The following is a 16,358-nucleotide window of genomic DNA, read 5'->3' on the forward strand; positions in this document are numbered from 1 at the left end:
TTTTCGACATAGGAAGATCAGGTTTCCTCACTGAACACCATTGTCCGATGAACCTCTGCAAGCTTTAGTTCTCTGCAGATAGAACTTTAGAGCCCTGACAGGACACAGGAATCTCTCACGTTTCGTTCCCAACTATATCTGCCAACCCTTTGATTTCGAAGGACCTCGGCCACGGGTTGGAAGGATTCTCGTTCTTTGCTAAGAACATGGGACTTAAAGAACACACCGCACTACTTTCTGAAAAGCCGATCTGTTTGCTAATGGCCTGAATTTCGCTAACCCTCTCGCCGTCGCCAGAGCGGTTAGGAAGATCGTTTTCTTCGTCAGATTCCTGATAGAAACTGAATGAAGCGGTTCGAAGTTACTCGACATCAAATATTTGAGTACCACATCCAAGTTCCACGAGGGTACTTTAGGCTGGACTACCTTCCTAGTTTCGAACGATCTAATGAGATCGTGAATGTCCCTATATTAGACAAATCGAGTCCTCTGTGTCTAAAGACTACCGAAAGCACGCTCCTGTAGCCTTTAATAGTCGGAACAGCCAACTTCACTTCTTCTCTCAGATGAAGAGGAAGTCAGCTATCTGGCTCACAGAGGTTGTGGTGGAGGAAATGCCCTTCTTCCTGCACCAGGATCTGAAGACAGCCCACTTCGATTGGTACATAGCGATCGAGGAGGGCCTCCTTGCGGTGGCAATCGCCTTCGCCACAGGTCTTGAAAAACCCCTCGCTCTGGCCAACTTCTTGATAGTCTGAACGCAGTCAGACTCAGAGCGGGGAGGTTTTTGTGGTACCTCTCGAAGTGCTGTCTGAGTAGATCTTTCCTTAAGGGTAGAGTCCTCGGAAAGTCTACAGGAAGGACATCACCTCTGTGAACCAGTCGGTCTGCCGGCCAGAAGGGGGCGATGAGTGTCATCCTCGCTCCTTCCGATGCCGCAAAACTTCCTCATCACTTCCCGAGGATCTTGAGCGGGGGAAAAGCGTAAATGTCTAGGCCCGACCAACTCCAAAGTAGGGCGTCTACTGCGACTGCTCCCGGGTCCAGAACTGGCGAGCAATAGAGTTGAAGTCTTCTCGTCCTTGACGTTGCGAAGACATCCACCTGTGGACAGCCCCACAGATTCCACAGCGACTGGCAAAACCTCTTGGTCGAAGGTGGGGGGTCCACTCTGTCGGCAACAGCTGTCCTCGTCGACTGAGAAGGTCCGCCCGAACATTCTGTACTCCTGACACGAACCTTGTCAGGATCGTGACTTCTTGCGCTTTTGCCCACAACAGGAGTTCCTTTGCGATGGCAAACAGAGAAGGCGAGTGAGTTCCCCCTTGATTTCTTAGGTATGCCAGCGCTGTGGTGTTGTCCGCATTGATCTGAACGACTTTGCCGGATACTTCTTCCTGGAAAAACCTGAGAGCCAGATAAATGGCTGACAGCTCTTTCAGATTGATGTGCCAGGACACCTGTTCCCCTCTCCAGGTGCCCGACACTTCTTTCCCTCCTAGTGTTGCTCCCCAACCCGTGGACGACGCGTCGGAAAACAACACTAGGTCGGGGTTCCGAAGTTTGAGGGAGAGCCCTTCTGCGAGCTTCCGAGGATCTGCCACACCAACTTAGGTGATCCTTCACCTCTCTCGTTAAGCACAAGATCGCCTCCAGATCTTGCTTGTTCTTCCAACTGTTGGCTAGGAAGAATTGAAGAGGTCTGAGGTGGAGCCTTCCCAGAGAAACAAACTTCTCCAGTGAGGAAATGGTCCCCAGCAAACTCATCCATTCCCTCACCGAGCATGTTTCCTTCCCCAGAAAGGTCGCCACTTTCTCCAAGCATTGAAGTTGTCGCCCCTGGGACGGAAAAGCCCGAAAAGCCACTGATTCCATCTGAATCCCCAGATAGACTAAAGATTGAGACGGAGTCAAATGCGACTTTTCGAGTTTACCAGAAGTCCCAGGGACTTTGCTACCGTCATGGTCGTGTGCAGGTCCTCCAGACACCGTTCGCGCGATGAGGCTCCTCGGGAGGCTGCTTTCGAGGAAAGTCCAGCACGAAAGGGCTTCGATTTCTTGGCAAACGAAGCTCCAGAAGATGAAGCAGCTGCTGGCCTTCTAGAAGACTGAGCCAGAAGATCTTGCGTTGCCTTTTCCTGAAGGCTTGAAGCTATGTCCTTAACCATAGCCTGGGGAAAGAGATGGTCTGAGAAAGGAGCGAAGAGCAAGTCCGCCTTTTGCGTTGGAGAGACGGATTTAGCCGTGAAATTACAAAGAGCGCTCTCTTCTTAAGAATCCCCGAGCTAAAGTGCGTAGCCAACTCCTCAGAACCATCCCTGACGGCCTTGTCCATACAAGAAAGTACGCTGGACAGCTCCCCCAGGACTAATAGTATCAGAACTCCTTGACCTGGCATCTAAAACTCCAAGACACCAGTTAAGAAAGTTGAAGACCTCTAGAGTCCTGAAGAGGCCTTTTAGGTGAAAGTCGAACTCGTTATGGGTCCACGTGACTTTTGATGAAGACAGAAGGGCTCTTCTGGAGGCGTCTACGATGCTCCCAAAGTCACCTTGAGCAGAGGCTGGTAGTTTAACGCCTATGTCCTCTCCTGTCTCATACCACATGCCTCCTTTACCGCAGAGTCTTGAAGGCGGTAAAGCTAAAGAGGACTTTCCTGACGCTTTCCTCTTCTCCATCCATTCATTGACTTTCCGGAACGCTTGCTTCGTGGAAAGCGACTTCTTCATTTTAATGAACCCCGATGCCTTCGTTGCCTTAAAAGAAGAAAATTGAGAAGGAGGAGTACGAGGGGCTTCCGGTTGAAAAGTTTCTCCGAACTCTGACTGTAGCAGACGCATCAAAACTTTATAGTCCGATGAGACAGTAGCTGTTTGTTGTTCTTCCTCTGCTTCTACTAAATCGTCGCTAACTCCTTCCTCAGAAACTGGAGAAGTAGGAGGAAACTCTGAAGAAAACTGACGCCCATGAAGGGTTCCTTCATCCTCTGAACTTGCATCGGTGAGGGACTGGTGTCTACCAGCGCGCGCTTGGCGTCCGAATCCGCACGTTTGGCGCCGACAGGTGCGCGCTCGACTTCTACCAACACACGCTTGGCGTCCACTGGCGCGCACCGAGCATCCACTAGTGCACGCTTGGCTTCCACTGGTGCGCGCCGAGCGTCAGTCAGCGAGCGGCTGCCGCTCACTGGTGCACGTTTATCCACAACAGGTGCGCGTCTGGCGGCACTGAAGCGCGCTCCACTTGCACAGAAGCGCTCAGCGTCGATCACTCGCTTGCGAACATGCGAAGACTTGCGAGCGGGAGATATATCATCCTGAGAGCGAGAAGCGAACTTCTCACCTCCTCTAGAGAGCTGCTGGGGAGCAGATCGAACTCTAGAGGGAGACTCGAACGAAGAGAGAGGCGAGCGAGGAGAAAGAGCGGGTCTTGACTTCTTCACCGGGAGCTTCTCATCCTTCCTACGACGCGGAAGAGCCTCTCTAGCAGCAAGAGCGTCCTGAAGTTGCTGCTGCAGTGACTGAATCATTCTCTTGTTAGGCGAATCTTCCTGCTCTGGGGAGGGACTGATCCTGTGAGCAGGAGAGCGGCGAGGGGGACGCCCCCCTTCCTCCTCCCAGGGACGGCCTCTTCCCCCCGAGCTCTGGAGCGACCGTATCGCTCACACAGCTAACTGAATCCAAGTCCGAAGACTCCCTACGCCTTTTCTGCGGCGGAAAGCCGCACGTAAGACGCACTGTCAGGCGAAGATCGCAAAAGCGGCGAACTAGGACGTGAAGCGTCAACATTACGCGCCGTCCTTTTCAGCGGACGTGAAGCACCTTGAGAACTCCACCCTTTACGTGGGGATGAAGCCTCCGATGACGAAAAACACTCCTTGAGGAGGCGTGCACGCGCACGCTCCCTGGCAGTCTGGGGATTTTCATCAGTAACTGCCGAAGGCACGTCAGATCGGTGGGGGTTCCTTGTAACCCTCCTTCGGCTTTCGACATGCTCCCTCCCCAGGTCCTGGGAGTCAAGCAGAGGTCCAGGCCTAGAGGCGAAACGAGGCGATCTGACGCACCCTCCACTACACAAGGGGTATCACTGCACTTTTGCACGTCACTTTTGCTCTCAAGAGCCAACACTTTTGATTCTAGATTACGAATCGACTCCAATATTAAGGATAAAGTATTACTCTCTACAGACACTGTTTCAGGGCCCGGAGGCAAAACTACAGGGTTAGGAGCATTAACAGAAGGAGGGTTAACAGGAGAAACATTAATATCTTGAACGCCTGAAACACTCCTGGAGGAAGACCTCCTTAACCTATCCTTTTCAAGTTTCCTAAGATAGGTCTCATACGCCTTCCACTCAGAATCTGTTAGTCTTTCGCACTCCTTGCAACGGCTTTCATACACACATTCATGCTCCCTGCAACTCTTACATACCGTATGTGGGTCTACTGAAGCTTTCAGTAGCCTACCTCTACAATCAGTTCTAGAGCAGAACCTAGCGCTAGCTGAACTAGACCCTGACATATTATTCCAAGAAAGTCCAAACCAAAATCAAATCAATCCACTAATAACGTGTGCCTAGCCACCGATCCAATCAATTAATCCAAAAAAAAGAACCAAAAGGGATACTCAAGTAGCAATAAGTTTCCAAATCCAGACGGAGGTGCTGTAAACAGATGTTCACAACACCGGCGACAGAAAAATTATGAATAGAAAATGGGAATGATTCCTGATACCGCCTCTCAGCGGCGGGAATGGGTACTAACCACCTGACTCCCACTACGTGTGTCGTAAGTTTTAAATTCTGTCGGTGTCGGAAATTATCAGCTATATATATATCTGACAGGTAAGTTGCATGAACAAAGCTGATGTTAATTTGCATGAACTCAGTAAAGTTGCCACATAGTACTTTGAAAGGCTGTGGTCAGAAAGATCTGGGAGTGTTGCAATACTGATTTGAGTGAGTTTACTAAATTACACAATCAACTTTTTATTTTTTCAACATTCACACACAAAAATTAACAGTTGGCCCAAATACTGTACCTGTATTTTGCAAAAGTGACAAAACAAAATACTGTACTGAAGAAATACCTAAAATTCATGACTAAATCAATAAAAAGCAATGGACAATGGTAAACTACCTTAGAATAACAGAATCTCCTTAAATATATAGTGGTATAAGAATTCACAATCATAGAAACTCATAAGGCCCAACATTTGCATAAGCAGTAAAATATTATGCTTGCACTAAAACCAGCAATAAAGGGTATGAGCTGAGTGTCTTACTCAAGCCATTTTATCAACAACAGTTGAGACTGAAAACGCAAATCCAGAGCTGTGGTTTGATACAGTGTTGAGTAAGTCAGAGATAGTTTTCAGCATGTTAGTATGCACTGAGGAGAGATGAGCACTTGTAACTGAGAATACAATGATAATCAGAGGAATGTGAGGTGGAAATTGTGCACATGGTAAAAGTTCTTTCCATGTGTGGAGAACGACCATGTGGCCTGTCCTGGGGCGAAGCCATGTACTCACTCCCAGCTTGCCACATTCATGCACTGCTAAACAGCATTAATTCCTAGTCATTGAATGTACTTTAAACATTGGAGTTGACTGATCATACCCACTAACCCTGATAAGTATCTTATTATCTGTCAAAATACAATAATTGAGGGCTCGTTATTGTAAATTGGAGAAACATTATTGTGCTTACCAGTATTTTCCTGTTTCAGATGACTTTCTTTTTCTTCGTCATCAACATCAGGCTTCATCACTTTAAATGTTGTCTTTCTCTGAATGTAAGAAATTTCACAATGAGATGTAATTAAAAAAATCTATAAAAATGACATTATGTAATTATCCAGTAATTATATAGCTGTAGTTTCTACTTCGATGACAGCTCGAATTTCGAAAACTGCAGCTATACGTACTTCCGCCGTTGCCTGGTAGGTGAATACACTCCACCCATTTTCTGGGGAGAAGAGGAACAACTACATGAAAATACCTCAATTTATTTCCCCTTCCGCACAGAAAAAACCGTCCATGTTAGAGGATGGTGGGCTAACTTACCCAGTAATTATATAGCTGAATCTCACATTAATAAGTGGTAGGGGTAATTATATAGCTGAATCTCACACTGATAAGTGGTATGGATTCATAGACTTGTTAAAAAAACTTTCACTATATCAAACATCTATTTTCATGAGAGCCTCACTAGGTGTAGCTGTGAGACACCTCTACCAACACAGAAACTAATCAGATGAGGAGTATACCTTTCGCTGAGGAAGTTGCGGCCATCTACACCACAACAATACAATACAACCAAATAACAAAGATTAAAACCTAGCCACCCTGCCCATGTCTAAACAGAATAATATTAATATCCAAATATAATGCCTATTCACCCAATAAAAAAATTCCATCACCTTAAATAAAATAAAAAGATAAGTATCCTAAATGAACCAAGGTTTCTAGGACCCATGCTTAAGAGGATCATATGTCTTCACATTTCCTCCCATACAATTGGACCTGCTACTGACAAGGGTCCCAGAGTTTTACAATCGTCATAAGCACTCTCAATCTCTTCAAGATAATGCATTGCAAAAACCAACTTGCATCTCCAGTAGGTTGTTTGCAAGATAAGAGACCACAGACAAATTATGTTTGAGGGCTAATGAGGTTGCCACTGCTCTTACCTCATGAGCCTTCACCATCAAGTTAGGAAACTGGTCCTCTCCCACCTGTAAATGAGCTTCTTTAATAAGAACCCTTATGAAAAATGACAACTTTTAAGACCGAAGGTTTGTTCGTGTATGAACAAAAAAGATAGCATTTTTCAACAAAGGCCTCAAAGGATCTTTGACTGAGCACCATAAGTTGCTCATTGGCCCCCTGATCTTCTCGGTCTTGTGGAGGTAATACCTGTGGGCTCTCACAGTACATTGAGATCTTTCATAATCTTCCGTTCCTACCAAGTCAGATAGATTTTTTTAGTGTAAATCATCTTGGCCATGGTTTCAAGGGTAACTCATTTTTTGCTAGGAAACCTAACATAAGAGAGCACACTGCATCTCTTTGTGAAAAACCGCCCTTTTATCTAAGGTGTGGATTTCACTACTCCACTTTGCTGTCACAAGAGCCATGATAAACAGTTTTCCTGGTTAAGTTTCTTATGATGCCAAGTGCAGAGTTTCAAATAGTGGTCCTGAGAGCCACTTAAGGAGTAAGTTCAAGCTCCAAGAAACAGACTGTTGTTTTTGAGTTTACTGCATTCTAAAGATCCAATGAGGTCTGAGACGTCCTGGTTTGCTGAAATACTCAGGCCTCTGTGGCAAAAACCAGAACTCATCATAGACCTATAGCCCTTAATTGCTGCGACGAGACCTTTCTCAGATCTTAGATATAGGAGGAAATCTGCTATTTGCATCAGAGTTGTTTTAGAACACTAGATATCATTTCTTCTACAAAACAACCTAAAGATTGACCACTTCACCTGATACACTTTGTTGGAAGATTTTCATCCACTATATACTGGCAATCACTTGGGATGCCGCTCAAGAAAAACCCTTCGATCGCAAAGGAGTTTGACAAGTCGAAAATCGGTCATGGCCAGAGTGGACAGGTTTTGGTGAAACTTCCTGAAATGAGGCTGTCTGAGCAGCTCTGGAATAGTGGGCAGTAGCCTCGGGTAGTCCACTAATAGGGCTAGTAAGTCGGGAAACCATTCTTTCTAAGGCTAATATGGAGCTACTAGTATCATGCTGACATTCTAATGAGATTAAAGCTTGTTCAGCACTTCTCTTATGAAGTTGAATGGGGGAAAGGCATGAAAATCCAGGTTGGACCAGTCTAGTAGGAGAGCATCTGTTGCCCATGCTCGAGGGTCCAGAAAAGGGGAGCAGAACAGGGGCAGTCTGTGGTTTCTGAACGTGGCAAATAGATCCAGAAACGGTCTCCCCCACAACTTCCACAGGTCCTTGCATACTCTGAGATCCAGAGTCCACTCAGTGGGAAGGACTTGCTGCTTCAGACTCAAGTCCATCCACTAAAACATTTAGTTTCCCCTGAATGAAATGGGTAACTATTCTTGTACCATTCTGATCTGCCCATAGCAGAAGGTCTCTCACTGTCTCGAAGAGCAAGAAGGAGTGTCCACCCCTTGCTGACTTATATATGCCAGTGCCGTGGTATTGTTGGTATGCACTGCTATCACCTTGTCCTTTACTTCCTCTTGAAGTGAAATGTTTTCAGTTCCCTGACATCTTGTCTCCCAGGTGTGCTCCCCAACCTGCGTCCGACGCATTGGAGAAGTCTAGGACTGGGTTCAGATGTCTCAGTGACTTTCCCTTGAGATATCTGTCTTTCAACTACCTCCACTTTAAGTCCTCATTTCTCTCTTTCCTTACTAGGAGAACGAAAGTCTGGTTGATTCTTTGTGTCCCAGCTGATCTTTAAAGACTTACAGAACTCTTAAATGCAATCTTCCTAGCCTGACAAATGGTTCTTTTAAAGACAGAGTGCCAAGCAGACTCATCCACTTGTTTGTTGAACATTTCTGTACTGATAAAAAATTATTTATAGTTTTCAGGCAGGACCAGATTCTCTTGGGAAACAGCAAAGCCTGAAAATTCAGAGTCCATCTGAAGAATCCCCAAATAGAGATCTTCTGAGATGGGATCAGTTGTGGCTTTGCATGTTTATCAGCAATCCTAGATGTTGGGTCAAATCCAGTCTTTTGAAGGTCCTCCATGCATTTTCTCTTTGTGGGTGAACGAATAAGCAAATCATCTAGGTATAGCATTATAATATACCAAATAGGTGTAGCCACCTTGCCAAGGGAGCAAGGACTCTAGTAAACACCTGTGGGCTGTTGACAGGCTGAAGCACAGTGCTCTGAACTTTCTGATAAACGAATCTCAGGAATTTTCTTGAAGATGGATGAATTGGCCCATGGACATGTGCATCTTGCATATCCAGGTAGATCATCCAATCCCTCTGATTGATGGCTGCAAGAACAGAGTACGTAATCTGATTCCATCTTGAATTTTGTTTTCTCTGTGAAGAAATTCAGAGCACTTATCAAGGACTGGTCTGCATCCTCCTGTGGCTTTCAAACTACAACAAACAATCTGTTGTAGAATCCCATTGACATGACATTCTGCACTTTTTCTATTGCCCCTTTCTTTATTAATGATGATACTTCTTCCGCAAGGGCCAAAAACCTTTCCGATCCTACGGAGTAAGCTATCAATGCGATCGGAGTGTCCACCAGAGGTGATTTCTCTTTGAATGGGATCGAGTATCCTACATTTAAAACCTAAACTATCCAAGGTTCCACTCCATTTACTTTCCAGTTCTTCCAAAAGAGCTGGAGTCTTGCACCCACGGGTGCATGGAGGACTGCATTTTCCCATCTTTGTTGCGATCTTTGAAGCGGCCATCTTGACTGCTTGTGAGAAGAAATGCACATTACCTCTCGTTCTTGCCTGTGGTCTCTACGTATTGCCTTCCTTGAAAGGGCGTTCTCTGCAATGGCGAGGTTGACTTAGTAGAAAAAGTTGCCCAATCCCTAGGCCGTCTTGCAGACTGGGCTAGCAGATCTTGTGTACACTTTTTCTGCAACTCTAAAGTAATCTCATTCCTTACCTTCTGTGGTGTTGCCTGTCCAAAGGCAACAAAAGCAGAGCTGACCTCTGATTAGAAGTTACATTCTTAGACGTGAAAGGGCACCATAAGTCTCTTTTTCTTTAAAATTCCCAAGGCAAACAAGGAGGGAAATTCATGGGAAGCATCTGTTATTGCTTTGTTGGAATAATAAATGACATTTAAACATCATCAGAGGCATCATCAGCTAAAGAAGAGAGGTCTCTAATTTTCCTAAAGTTCCGATCGACCAGTCAAGAAAACTAAGAACTTTCAGAGTATTGAAGATGTTCTTCAGAAGGTGATTGATTTATGTACTAGAAAACATCACCTTAACTGAATTAAAGGCAGACCTACATGTTGAATCTATCAGACCAGAGAAGTCCCTCTAGGAGAGGGCAGCAATTCTGAAGGAAGGAACTTCTCCAGTTGAATGAGACAGGTACCGCCACCTGGAAAGGTGAGACGGAGGAATAAAAAAGGAGTATTATCCTTGTATCCTCTTCTCAGAAACCCAGACATCTACGTCTTCTAAGGCTTTTGTGGCTAACAAGAAGAGTACTATCTTACATAATTTCAAATAGTCCGAGGATTGTCCACTCTAAATGATTGCGGCTTCGATGGGTCTGCAAGAGAAGAAATCCAGATAAGCCTTCGAAAAATACATTATAAGTGGTGCATAAGCCATGCCGTGTGTGGCTTATTCTGTGCTACTTCTTCTTTGTACACAGAAGGTTGCGTCATCATCGGTTCCAATGTCATCTTCTTTGGAAGAGGTTTCTTTAGTATATACATAATACTCTTCAGTTGTTGTTTGACTGGTTCCAATGAAGCGTCCACTTCCTCATCCATCACTGAGGTACCTGAAAAGGAATGTCTTTTATTGGGCGCCTAGATGCAAGGCGCATGGATGCTTCCGGGTGCCCCCATGAGGAGCAAGAACTTGGCGCCAATGGGCGCTTTGATGCAGACATCCGTCATTTGGGCACCAAATATTGACGGTCCGAAGCATCTAGATCCGAAGGCAACCTCTTGGGACTGTCCCAAAAACTGCAGGGAGCTTGTGGGCCTCCTAAAGGCTCTCTTGGCCTGTTGCAGGGTATAGGAGAATGCACCAAAGAAGAATGGTGTCTCTTCAATGGACAAGACTCCCTGGAACCCTGCATCTGGGATAGGCATTCCTAGGCTTGAGATGAGACAGTGAACATCAGAAATGCCTCTCCAAGCCTTTGTTGCAACCTGGGAATGCACAGGTTCGACTGAGGGGGCAACTACCCATGGGCAGACCACACCAAACCTCCCTTGGGCCTCCAGTATGCCTACTCCCTGATTTACGGGAGTCTGGCAGTGACCTTTGCCAGACAGCCACCTCCTCCACACTCATTTCACTTTCACTTTTGTTTGACTTATCCATTAAAAATGACACTGATTCACCCAATTGGATCACAGTACTTACCATCAGCCTGAATTTTTGTATCAATCCTATTCTCCAGGCTGGCAAAGCGGTTGGACTCCGACGATCATAATTCAGGTGAAGAAAGACTCTGGATACATGATATATTTGAAATTGGAGAGGTAACAGCAGGCACTTCTGTACTTATCTCTCTATGAGTCAAGCTACTGAGTACCTTATTCTCGGTTCTAGCGGCCGCCTTCCTCTTCTGATCCTTCTCAAGATTATTACGATGTGCAGTCAAATTTTTCCATGTTTTTACATCCCAACTTTCACACTCCTGACAAGTGTTGCTAATTGTGCAATCCTGCCCTCTGCAGGAGGCACAAATAGCATGTGCATCATAAGAGGGTTTGGTTCACCTAGTATTGCAGCCTTTGCTAGAATACCTAAAACTAGTTGAACTCAAATCAGACATAATTAAGTTACATAAAAAATCAATAATTGGCAAAAGCAAATGAATACAATTAGCTAGAGAAAAAGATGAGCAAAACAAAGCAAATACCAGCGAACCTAGAATGAAACTGTCAAACTGCTAACTACTGATCGGCAACTCTCGCTGAGAGAAAAGCCAGCCGAATCAATAATAAATCCCAAATTTAAAGTATCTAACCACAAAAAAGACATTCAATTCAATCAATAACAAATGGCCAAAGGCCAAAATACTTCACCATAAGTGAAGCAACAAGATCGGATACAAAGAAAAACAAGCTGGTCTCCTAAGTGTTGGTTCTAGGACAGCAGAAACAAACAGGTAATTTCATGTAGTTGTTCCTCACCTCCCCAGAGAGTGCGTGGAGCCTATTTACCTACCGGTCAACGGAGGAAGTATAACAGCAATTTTCGAAGTTCAAGCTGCCGTCGAAGCATAAACTACAGCTATATAATTACTTGGTAAGTTACACTAATAAAACTCATTTTAATACTTTTACATAAGTCTTACTGTGTGTCCACACAAATTTTCAGACACCAAAAAAGAAGAACCTTTCACTTCTACGTGGATCAGTATAAGTTCCACAATGCCACTTGTGGTACTGTGATGTAGAGCAGCTGCAACAAACAAGAAGAATTAAGAGGAAAGCAATTCTTTGAAGTAATGGGTTTGTATTGAGGATTTTGATTTTGTTTTACAGTATCCCAAATAGCTATTTAGGTTTGAATGCTTCTTGTTTTCCCATACAATTATAACTTGAAACAAGATAGTATGTGGAACAATGGGAATTCTTGGAGGGACAGCTGAACATTCACCAAACTAACTAACTTGGCATAAAATGACACTGAGAAGGTAAGGAATATGGATGAAGAAGATCAATTTGTTATGGCCCTTAACCCACTCTCAGGGACAATCTTGGATGGCTGTTAGCAGACACCAGCATAAGCACTTGTGTGAACACAAAGGTTTTAGGAGAGAGTTTGAAACAGTGTCTTGAACTGAAAGACTGTCTTGTGACAGATGAAGTGGAAGTACTGTACTTCTGAGAGGATATTCTTATATTAGTGCTCAGGAGGAGCATAAAAAGATGTCCTCACTTGATGGTGTTTGATGAAGTGCTTGGTGACGGCAAGTGAGTAGAGGTCTTCACCCGCTCAACTCCCTTAACCACCAGCTACCTGGTTATCAAATTCAATAACAGGTTCCTGCTTGCAATCATGAATACTCCTATATATCATTTTATAGTATGCTTTTCTGCAGAGTAAGTTTGCTTTAAGTTAGATCCCAATGTATCCCTGTACCATACTCAGGCTTCTAGGTTAGGATATGTTCTACAAGTTTTTGGGTAACTGTTACCATTTATTTTTTCAACATAGTATTATGTTGTGATCTAGGAGTTTCCTACCTTCCTGGCTGGTGCAATAGATTTTTTTAACTACATCCAAAAAACCTACCTTCCCAAAGGGGTTCCCCATAACTGCTGGAGGTAGTATGCAGAAGACATGCAATGGTTATATCTGTGAATGCAATCCTCCAATCAACAAATAGTTTAGAATAAAAGTGGTCAAATGTGCCTTAAAACCCCAACAAATTACATTACCAAGCAATTCTTCAGTTAAAAGATTTTGCCATTTTTTTCTTTGTGACCAGCAATTTTCCTAAATTTTTCACTGATGTGAACAGTAGCCTAGCCATGGACTTCTCTGATCTAGTTTTTTAGGAATATTTCATAACCTACAAATCACAAAAGGTGCAGGTCTTAGGCAGATCATTCAAACACATGCAATAGCCTTGGCTTCCTCTCAGTCAACACAAAATTATCCTCAAAAGTATATTTCAATGGGAATAGAGCCCGCCGGCCAAGTCAGGGCATGACACCTGAGAGACTGGGACTGGTTAGGCTATGATGCACCCTAGTTGAGATAGGCCTTTGATTTGCATCTCAGCAGGCTGTGCTATCATGTTTGAGGGTCCAGAAGGGGACAAGCCCCCTTCCAGCCAGGTAAGGGCATGACACCCTAAAACAGGTTGGGTTAGGATGTAAATTTCTTGAAAAGCCTGTACGTATTTGAATCATCTTGATTAACCCACAAGGTGCTGCGCATCGCTAGTGTTGACTCTTTATATGTTGTGGAAGGATGACAACAATATTATCAACACTTTATCTTCAAATATCGCAGTAAATTTAGTCCCTCCCCTTAGTTCTGCTTGAGGGATGTCAACAGTCTCAACAACCATTCAGCTCACTCTTGAACATAAAAGACGACAGATTTCTCTTAATCACAGGTATGAAAACTGCAAAATCATAAACCTTCCTTCAGCTTGGGGGCCAGGACAAGGGAGGCTATTATATCCTAAAGTTGAGTAGCAGTCAAAGATCTTTACAAATATCTATTTTGTAAATTTTGGAGATATAATGGCTTTTATTGATGATGCTTATTCATTTTCATTAAATAGTGATTTCAAGATAGATAATCACAATGAAAGTGATATTAATAAGTACATATTGTTTTTAATTTAGTGTGCATATGGGAGCTAAAATAAACATATATACTCATTCAAGAAATTAATAATTGTTGTATATTTTTGTACTTTTTAGAGGTTTCTTGAATACCCATGGAGTAATATTGTCATGAAAAAAATGTGAAATTTTCTCAGAAAATATTGTACGAAGCATTCCAAAACTAAAAAGTGGATTTAGAAAAAAAAAATCCAAAATTTACTCATTTTAAATAAAATTTCTAAAAGTATCTTGTATTTTATTTTCTTTATTATTAATCTGTGACAAAAGGCAATTACAACCAAGTATAAAATTGGGTGACAAGATAAAATATGAGAAAGAAAATATTGGTTTTATTATTGAAGTTGCAAAAGCATAATAGTACCATTGTCCCTAAGTGGCATCCCCAAACATCTTGTGGGTAAAGTTCCCACAGCATAATGATAGATAACTGTGTTTTTCCTTGTACATCTGTGGACCTTATGTAATTCTGAGTGCTGTTCACTAGGCTATACAGGCAGTCCCCGAGTTAAGATGGGGGTTCCATTCTTGAGACGCGTTGAAAGCCGAAAATCGTCGTAAGCCGGAACATCGTCAAAAATCCTAAGAAAACCTTAGTTTTAATGCTTTGGGTGCATTAAAAACTATGCAAACTGCATTCTTATTGCATTTTTAATTAAAAAAAAAACTTCAAATATTGATTACTTTGCATTTTAGGTGTCATATTTCTTGTGCCGGATGAGCGCTGTAGGCATCGTAACCCTGGAAAAAATTTCTGATGAATATCATTGAAAAGCGCCTTAACCTCGGAACATCGTAAGCCGAACCCGTCGTAACCCGGGGACTGCCTGTATTTCCTCATAATTCAAAGAGCAACTATACTAGGTATTACTGATATTTCAAACACAAAACTCATTAGGTATAACCAACTCAATAGGTACCTATTAGTGGTTTCTGTTCACTTTTCTAATCCATACAACACCCATTTACCAGTCTACTTTCTTGCCACCAAGCCAGTTGGATATGGGTGTGTCAACTAGAGTAAAAAACCGCATGGTACAGGGGTGGACCATGTACGATCAGTGTGTACAACCCCAGAAAAAGTACATTATAACGCGTCCTGACATCGGAGATGGGCATTAGACGCGACTTCTTGTTGGTGAGAAACGGAGCTAAAGACCTCTACTCCGGTGTCAGGACGCGTTATAATGTACTTTTCTTTGGGTTGTACACATTGATCGTACATGGTCCACCCCTGTACCATGCGGTTTTTTACCCTATAGATTTTACCTAGTTACTAGGAGCTAGGCTAATACAAGGAACTAGCCAATGTCTCCCCAGCAAAATAAGCTAGCTTAGACTAGGCCTTGCCTAAAAAGACTAGTAGTAGTAGTATTGTGGTTGAAAAATAATGTTCTAACCTAATGCAGGATATACAAATTAGCTTAGGCCTAACCTGGGCTACCTTGGCTTTAATTTAGATACATTATAGCTTAGGTCTAGTAGGTATACCCTCGGTAATTGTGGATGAAAAAAATTCAGAGCCTAAGAAAGCCTACAGGAATCCACTTTGGCCTAACCTAGACGATCTTAGCTTTAACCTAGGATAGGTTAGCTTAAGTCTAGGGTAATCCCTTCAGAGGAATGCAGCAACATCGTTTGGTCTACAATAGGAATGGCTAGCCTGGCCTTAAATATGGTTAAAAAAATATATAACCGAATGGATGTAGGAATTATCCTAGTCCTAACGTAAACTGGCTTTATGTCTAGGGTAACCCCTTCGGAGGAGTAGCATGCTAGGATGGGGTACCCTATCTGGCATCCTAACAGTAATCTAACATAACCAGGGTAAACATTCAACAAAGAGGCATTTCTCAAACGATTACCAAAACGTTGACAGACGGTAAAAAAGAAAACGTGCAACAAGCTAAAATATGGAAGGAAAGGAGGTAACAAGACTCACCTTCAAATTATACCTTAAGTACCACTAGCTAAGCCTGCGCTTATTGAATTGTCAAATAATAGGTATACTTGATATTTACTACAGTTCCATTGTCCGAAAAATTTATGGCCATGTGAAAATCATCCTCCAACTGTATGGAACAATAGTATTTCACTTATTAGAAGCTGATCGTAAAATACGATTTGAAAAAGGCGACTATGTTGATCATCACACAGGTTATTTCCTCAAGGTCTACCCCTCACAGTTGCGCGCACAGTACATGACTATAGGGTTGGGTTGGGTCAGGGCAAGAGCTTTATAATTATTAAAGTTATAAAGCAGATGGGTACTTCGCGTTCATACTAATTATTGTAGTTTGTTTTGTATTTCGT

General features: G+C 43.3%; 1 protein-coding gene across 1 annotated transcript in view; it reads right to left on the bottom strand.

Annotated features, from left to right (window-relative positions):
• The window catches only part of LOC135212083 (uncharacterized), a 46,900-nt gene extending 30,923 nt beyond the window's left edge, over positions 1-15,977 (bottom strand). The window contains exons 1-2 of the mRNA XM_064245450.1: positions 15,911-15,977; positions 5,710-5,788 (exon numbers count right to left, since the gene is read on the bottom strand). Of these exons, the coding sequence (XP_064101520.1) occupies positions 5,710-5,767 (58 nt within the window). The 5' untranslated portion in view covers positions 5,768-5,788; positions 15,911-15,977. The remainder of the gene's footprint in view (positions 1-5,709; positions 5,789-15,910) is intronic.
• Between the last annotated feature and the right edge of the window lie 381 nt (positions 15,978-16,358).

Source organism: Macrobrachium nipponense, chromosome 40, assembly GCF_015104395.2.
Source record: "Macrobrachium nipponense isolate FS-2020 chromosome 40, ASM1510439v2, whole genome shotgun sequence".
Classification (NCBI taxonomy): Eukaryota; Metazoa; Arthropoda; class Malacostraca; order Decapoda; family Palaemonidae; genus Macrobrachium; species Macrobrachium nipponense.